The sequence below is a fragment of the Larimichthys crocea genome, chromosome XVII (genome assembly GCF_000972845.2).
Source record: "Larimichthys crocea isolate SSNF chromosome XVII, L_crocea_2.0, whole genome shotgun sequence".
In the NCBI taxonomy this organism is placed as follows: domain Eukaryota; kingdom Metazoa; phylum Chordata; class Actinopteri; family Sciaenidae; genus Larimichthys; species Larimichthys crocea.
This window is the reverse complement of record NC_040027.1, coordinates 814,678-822,634: the sequence shown is the minus strand read 5'-3', so window position 1 is coordinate 822,634 and position 7,957 is coordinate 814,678. Positions and strand designations below refer to the sequence as shown.

Below are 7,957 nucleotides of genomic sequence, written 5' to 3'. Positions count from 1 at the left end.
CAACTGTTTGACTTGGTGTGAGAGGTGGTATACACCCTGGAGAAGGTACCAGCTCATTGCAGCGACAAACAACTATTCACACTCACATTCATACCTATGGGTTACTAATTAACCTGCATGTCTTTGGACTGGGGGGAAAGTACCTGGAAAGAGCTCATGCAGACACTGAGAACATGCACAGAAAGGGCCCAGCCAGGGTTCCAACTAGGAACCTTCTTGCTGGTACTGTACACACACTAAATACACTATACACTTAATAATGATATATAATACACACATGCATATATAAAGAAATAACTAGTGCTCAGTCTGTTAACTTGTTGCGCTAAAGGAAATCAGCATCAATGCTGAGTATAAAACGATGTGTGCTCATACTTTGCACACCATATATTTCCTTTGGTCTGTGGACACAAACTAATAACTGCTGACCTCACACTGCTAACTCAGTCTGCCTATTATAGCTAGCTCGGCAGTGACAAGTGAAGTGAGGCAGCCTTTTGTACATCCTAAACACAGATACAGACATGACAGGATTAGAAGAAGTTGAGATGAGATTGGGGGTCTGAGATGGGACACGGCCAGGAGCTCAGGGATTGCCTTTGATAGGGAGATAGGAGTTTTTTTTTTTTTTTGAAAACCTCATATTTGACAAGTAGCTAGGAAGCTGTTCAGGTCCCTGATTCTTGGCGAACTAATAATGTATCAGAAAGTCATCACCAAGTGCTCACAAGTACTCCTTGTGGGAATTGTTGGATCTCTGTAAATAATATTCTAAATAGTATGGTCTGCATGGAAGGTGTCATGAGATAACTTTTGTTACAATTTGGTGCTATATAAATAAAAATGAATTGAAAATAAATAATTTGTGCAGATCAAGATCAAACTGAAGTCAAACGTCACGTTTTGAAGATGGGGCACGCTCGTGTTTTTCTGGTTGAGCTGTCCATAAGAAGTGTTCACATTTGCTCTCATCTAATGTAATCTGTGTCACCTCCATTTGTTTTGTATTTAATTGTTCTATTAATTTATTAATACTGTTCCTTAGTTACATTAGTCTCACTTCAATGAAATATTGGATTTGAACTTTGAATTGTCTAAAACTGAAGAAAGCATTTTGATGATTCTGATTTTCCAGAAATGAAAAAAAGGAACTGCAAAAGTGTCTGCAGCGATGGACAAGATTTTTTTTTTAATGTCGGAAGTACACGTCGGTGCACTGAGCCCTTCATATGACTAATACACTCACCATGAATTGACTGGGCTTATTCTCTGCCTCTTATCTAACACTATCAGTGAAGTCTACACATGTTTCTATCTTAAAGACAGTGTGTGTACACCCTCATATATACTGTATGTATATATATGATATATGTTCATACACTGACATTCAGCTGTCATGAGACATGTCTCAGCTACATTACAGACAGCAAGAAGAAGTTCTTGCTTCATCTTTTCCACGAAGGTAATCAGATCCAGAAATAGATGACACTGTCACTGATGATCTCAACTTCTGTCTGGATGCTATTTTAGCACGAGTTCAGCCAAACATCATCCTGATACAGATATAAGTATAACACACAGTGAGTGAGACGCTTCAATGACCAAATCTCATTGCTTAGAATCAACAATGCACCATGTTTAATCAATTTAATATTTCCTTTTAAAAAGATGTACATGGGGGACAAATGGATTCATCTTCTATAATATTGAACAACATACAGTACATGTCATGTTATAATTAGCATGTGAAAAACAAAACAACAATTACCGGTACTGTCCCTCTTATTTACTCAGATAAAACAGGCTCACTACTCAGTGTGAACCTTTATTATAGGCACAGGTAGATACAGAGAAAAAAAAAAGCCTTTCAGAGGCTGGAACAGGAAAAAATCTCTGACAATTACTCTTTGAAATATCTTCTGAAATGGTATGTGCAACTGAAAATGTTACATGTCAATCCATTTGACTGTTTGAGGCCCTTTGCACGATCTAATAACCCAATACTTTGGTTAATGATACCAAAAGTTATCTGTTTCAAGTTACAATTTGTTAAGGTGTTCCCACAACTTAAATGTTTGTTTAATGCCAGCAAACTGGGTTAGTTAGCAGTTGTATAGAAATTGTTACAGTACTTTGCCCAGATTTTCAGGGGCACTGCTGGCCACTTGAACCAAGTCAGGGGGTGTAAATTAAAAGCTTAAATTATGATAAAAAATAAACAAAGGAACCCAAAGAGGGCCCCTGGTGGGTGAGGGGCCCTAAGCAGCTGCAGTCTTCCACCTCAGACCAGCTCTGCAGATTGATATTACAAAAAGGCTCAAACTGATTTCTAAATAATTAAAAGCACAACTGTTAAAATGATAAGTCAATGACAACAACAGTGAACTAATAGCACCAATCCAAACCAAAGCACCACAAGAAAAAAACAACAACAACAACATTGCAGCTAATCCCCATGAAGACAAACTGTAGCTTCCTCTCTTTACAATGAAATTATGTGACATTTAGAGATACACAGAGCTGCTTTCAGCGGTGATCAGTGTGAACATTTGTGAAGAGTCCGAACACAGCAGAGTTCAGAGCACAGTGGACATCACAGTGATTACTGATTTCTGAGGCACAAAGTTTTTCTACAGGAGAAAGAGCTGAAACTGCTTTTTTCAGAAAAGGTCTCAATGAAGTCAGTTCTATGACAAATTTGGGTCAGGTGACATGCTTCCTTTTGGGTCACATAATCACCCATCTTTAAACTGGTGATTTAAAGATGGGTGATTTTTCAGGTTCTTGGTTTTAAAAATTCAGCACCCAGCTGTGATTCATTAAAGCAGCTACAATCACTATTTTTCTAATAACGATATATCAAAACAATGTGAAAGGAGAACTGAGAGAGAATTATCACCAGAATCTGCTGCTCTTTTAGCGCTTTACCGCAAGTTTCAGCTCATTGTTTGGCTGCAACTGTACTGTTTTGCTTCTCACCACTCGTACAATGTACTTTTTGTCTGCTTGCCTAGCATCAAACAGCAGACAGACACAGTTACCGACTAGCTGGTGAACACAGTGAAGCATTTAGCAGCTAAAGAGACCTATTTCCATCAGGAGTTGGTGGAGACCAAAAACAGATCTAAAAGAGTGGAAATTGGATTTTTATTCTTCAGGTGGCCACAAACATAACTCCAAATGAATGATAATGTTGCTCTATAACTCTTGGATGTGTAAATAATAAGTGTTCTCTATATTTACTTGTTTTCACTTCCCCAAGTTGCCACAACAATCATATTGGAAGTTTAAACTATCTCTAATTCATAAAAGTTTGTGGCAGAAATCTTTTACCCGCAGCCTGAATGATGGCTTCAGACAGCCGTGAAAAAACATCAGATCTGTGCCACGGAGAAATCAGATATTTTATGGGTATGTAAATCCATCCTCAGATTAGCACTGCTTCTATAAAAAGCTCTTTGAGAGCAGCATGGTCAGAAGTCATCACTGCTCCTCTCTGCTGGCAGAGCTGACTCACTGTGTCTCACTGTGCTTTGAATTTCCACTCACAGTAAAAGTTACAAGCAACTGTTGAATGAGTGGTAACGTGGCAAAAATAAACCAAAAGAAAGAAAGAAAGAAAGAAAGAAAGAAAGAAAGAAATTAACAGCAAGGTCCTGTGCTGTGGGACCTTTAGATAATGACACTGAACTGTTAAAGAAGACTTTATGAACAAGCTGCCACAGTCTGCAGCCACAACAGAAAATAAGATCATATTTGTGAAAATGTCCTGGTGAGTGAGCACTGGCTTTGCTCACATTACTAACGCAGTGTCTCGATGTGTCCTGTTCAGCGCGAAGCACCGTTTGAGTGTAGAGGTCAAGAACATTTAAGCAAACTAACCAAAAGGCAAGACTAGGCAAGACTAAGGCAGATTCACCGCAGTGAGATCTTTATAGCTTCCATAGAGACATCAAGTCAAATCACATCAAAACAAACATAAAATACACAAGTCCTCTGAATGCTGACACTTTGTGCAAATCAAACTCTGCTTGGACTTAATGAATACGTTGATACGGAACAAAGCAATAGCATAAAACAATGTGGTCAAGTAACAACTATTAGATAACATAGAAATCTTTCATTTTTATAGCATAAGATATTCCTTTTCATGGGCAAAGATATCTGAAAAAAATCATTTTCTTTACAAAGTGGATTTTTAAAGTCATAACTAAACAAATATCACCTGTTGACATACAGGTTTAAGAGAGTACTGCGACCAGCCCTGCGGCCAAAGTGAAATATAGTAGCACCAAAATATTACAACAGAGGGATCGTTTAGGAAGACCGAGATGATGGAGGGAAGTAACTCTCTCCCTCTCTTAGTCTCTCCAGATTTCAGCAGCCCTCCCTCCAGTGGAATGTATAACTCAGCTCGGCCCGGAGAGGCGTCTGATTTGGGCTGGATTCTGGCTGGAAAAAGGTCCCCCTTAACAGTTACAGGACCAGATGTCAGTCCGACAGCATCCTAGTTAGATCTCACACTCCTCTGTTAGAGGTAGTGTGTGAGGGCTGCTGTTTATGAGGCTCAGTGGGAGGGTTTTCAGGCTTAGGTGAGTGTGTACAGGACCCAAAGATGGATGCTGTGAGTTCCATGGTGTCCAGGTCAGTGTCCCTGGCAGGTCTTGCAGCACATTTGCCTGAAATATGGCCGGCTGCAGAACTTGAACCTGAGCACCAGGGGGCAGTAGGCCACAGTGTTCACATCTTTACACTCTGCAGGGAAGTCAGACATGAAACAGCTCAATTACTGCATTATAATGATATGTTTTTATGTGTTTACAGCAAAAACAGTGCAGTGATTTCATTCAAAACACCAAGAATATTTTTATTTTAATCCATGTTTATTGTTCAAATACTTAATTGGGCTATGAATTAAATTCATTTAACTAACTATTTGATAAATTGAGAGTTAAAATGTTCAAAAACATTAAGAGGTATATAAAGATTAAAATTTTTGTCACAATTGTAAACAATTTAAAAATACTAACTACAGAACGTGGCACTGATCTCTGATAACAAAGTTAACTTTCACAAGCAGACTTTCATACGTTTCGATTCAGAGGTTACGAGTTAAAGATCCAGTGTGGTCAAACATTTAGGAGGATCTGTTGGCATACATGTATGAATATAATATTCAGAAGTATGTTTTCACTCATGTATGATCATCTGAAAATAAGAATCTGGTTTTAGAATGAGCATTTCATATCTACAGAGGGAGCGGGCCCTCTTTATGGCACACGTTACGTTGCCATGTTTCCACAAAAGTGAAGAATGGACAAAATAAACAATGGTGCCTTCTTCAGTTAAGTGACCACTGTAGTAGCTTCTATATACTCGAAATGAGAGGGTGAGGTGAGAGGTATTCAGTTGATTGCAATCTGCAACCTCACTGCTAGATGGCACTAAATCCTACACACTGGACCAAAAACTGTTGAACAAATTTGTGGATTTTAAAATGAAATTATTAATTTTAAGGATAATAATTTTACATTTTGTTCAAATTGACCTCTAAATGGGAAATCTATTTTGTTATTTCTATGAAACATGAGAAGGTGCAGTGAGTGAACTTTGACCTCTGACCTTCAGGACTGTCTGTACTGATGGGCCGACTGGGTTCACATTTGCTCTTGCACTGCTGCATGGCTGCTGGCCGCTGATGTTCCAGACACTCATTGGACGGCTGGCTGGTGTGGGCTAGACACTGCACTGAACGCATCTCCTGACCCAGACCACACTTGGCAGAACACTGAGACACATAAACACACAGAACATACACATATTTCAATTGGGTGTTGTATCTAAATACAAAACAGACACTTAGATGCCCCACTAGAACAATAAACCAAAAGCCTGTCTTACCTCTCCCCAGGGACCCGTCACCCACTGAGGGGGAGGGCAGCGCTGCAGGTTACAGCGCACCCTGGAGGTGGGCCTGCCATGTTTGGGGCACTTGGATTCTGGCAGTGTGTCACTGCTCTCCCCGCTCTTACACAAGACCACACGGTGCCTGTAGCCAGGACCACAGCTGGGCGTGCACTGCAGACAGAGCGGGAAATGAAGAAAGAGGGAGAAAAAAAACATAAGACCGGTGGGCAGGGAGATGGAGGCGATGGGAGGGTGCAGCAGGGGGTCACTGCGGTCATAAGCATACAAGAAAAATCTTCTTAATCCACTCAGCAGAGGGCAGCAGCTGTACAAGAAACAAAATCAAGAGCCTGCTTAGTTCCTGTAAATCAGCTGGACATAATTCCTCTTCAGTGTGTGCCATCGCTACATTACACAAGACGTCAGAGAAAAGTTGAACACTGCAGTACTTCTGACACCATTTAATTTGATTTCAATTCATCCTGAACTGTGAGAACAGGGTTTAGTTCCAGGAACACAGTGGGATATGGGAAGATGAACTTTTCAGGCCTGCTGTAGTTAAGGACCGCAAGAGAAAGTTAACAAGACATATCTTGAAAGTGTAATTTACATGTGTGCACAGCTACAAAGACACCCTCAAACTCCTCCAGACTCCTCAAACCAATGATCGCAAATAAGAAGAGGTCCCACACAACAAGTGTAACAATATGTATTCATGACTGCAACAGCATGTTCAGTGTGATGTATTTGTCTGCTCTGTCTCTGTTATGTATTTCATGGTTTAGGTACTCTTAGTTTCTCCTGGCAGATGTTTGGGTTTCTTAGGTTCAACTGGAAAATAAACTATTGCTTCATCTGAGAGGAATTCTGCAGAAAACTCAAGTATTGGTTGAAATTCAGCCACGAGTTGACTAAAAAACATTGCAGGAGCGCATGCAGACCACATGCATGACGGGAGACGTCTTGCCTACCTCTGACCAGTCCAGGGCCAGCCATTCAGGAGGGCAGCTGTGGTTGCTGCAGGGCTCAGTGAGAGAAGGTCGTAGGGGTGTACACGCCGCGTCGTCCAGGACCTTCTCCTCCGTCCCGGAGATCCTCCTTTTGCATAACACCTCCCGTGTCCGCAGGCCACCATTACAGCTGCGGCTGCACTCCGACCACTCTCCTGTCCACCAGCTAGAGGCAGAGAAGAGTTGGTTTGCATTGCACAATGTGTCCGCATTAAATATATTAAAAGAGTATGTACAAGAGACATTCACCTTGGGGAGCATGGCTCAGTATTGCAGGATCTTTTCTTCTCTTTGGGTTTGCTCTTCTTGTCACAGAAGTGGTTGTAGACGATTGAATGATCTGTCTGCTTCCTACACACCACCTGCTGGATCTGCACACCTGACCACAGGTGAGACAACATGAGCAAGAAAAAAAAAAAGGGCTTCATAAGGGTCACAAACACGCCAGCACAAACACAAACAAGTCAGCATTCAGTCTCAGCATTCGTTTGTTATTTTGAACCCTGTGCCCCTTCCCACACATGGAATCTGCTTCATTGCTGAGATTAATTATGTGGGTAAGTTTTTAATCATTCTTTGAGGAAAATATCCACAAACATGTGTATCTCTTCCCACATGTGAATGATTGTCCTCTGGTGACAGACTACAAAAACATCTTTTGCAGTTAACTGGAAGCAAAAATAAATGAGTTAGCCCCAAATGAGCTGCTAACGTTCTGTAATAAGCACCATAAAATACCATCAAAGGAGAGATGAAATGCCTGACACTTAGTTATTTAATTCTCGTTATTTTTTATTCTCAATAAATCCACAAAAAATGTTCTGTAAAAGAGCCAGTGTATTTTTAATATCTTGAAAGAGAAAAATTAATTCATAAATCAAATATGTATTAAATAGTACGAAACCAAAGAAATGGTTCCTTTGATGGTGATGCATCATTTATAACAGGATGACAACATTTTCTGCGTTGACTTCAGACCTTTCTAGAGCTGCAGAGAAAGATTAGCACACCACGACCTGAGCTGAGAAACTACTAATGCA

The 7,957-nt window shown here is 40.4% G+C and overlaps 1 protein-coding gene across 1 annotated transcript in view; it reads right to left on the bottom strand.

Annotated features, from left to right (window-relative positions):
• Positions 1-1,620: 1,620 nt before the first annotated feature.
• The window catches only part of adamts10 (ADAM metallopeptidase with thrombospondin type 1 motif, 10), a 50,738-nt gene continuing 44,401 nt past the window's right edge, over positions 1,621-7,957 (bottom strand). The window contains exons 22-26 of the mRNA XM_010734474.3: positions 7,167-7,296; positions 6,879-7,083; positions 5,902-6,078; positions 5,623-5,788; positions 1,621-4,755 (exon numbers count right to left, since the gene is read on the bottom strand). Of these exons, the coding sequence (XP_010732776.1) occupies positions 4,646-4,755; positions 5,623-5,788; positions 5,902-6,078; positions 6,879-7,083; positions 7,167-7,296 (788 nt within the window). The 3' untranslated portion in view covers positions 1,621-4,645. The remainder of the gene's footprint in view (positions 4,756-5,622; positions 5,789-5,901; positions 6,079-6,878; positions 7,084-7,166; positions 7,297-7,957) is intronic.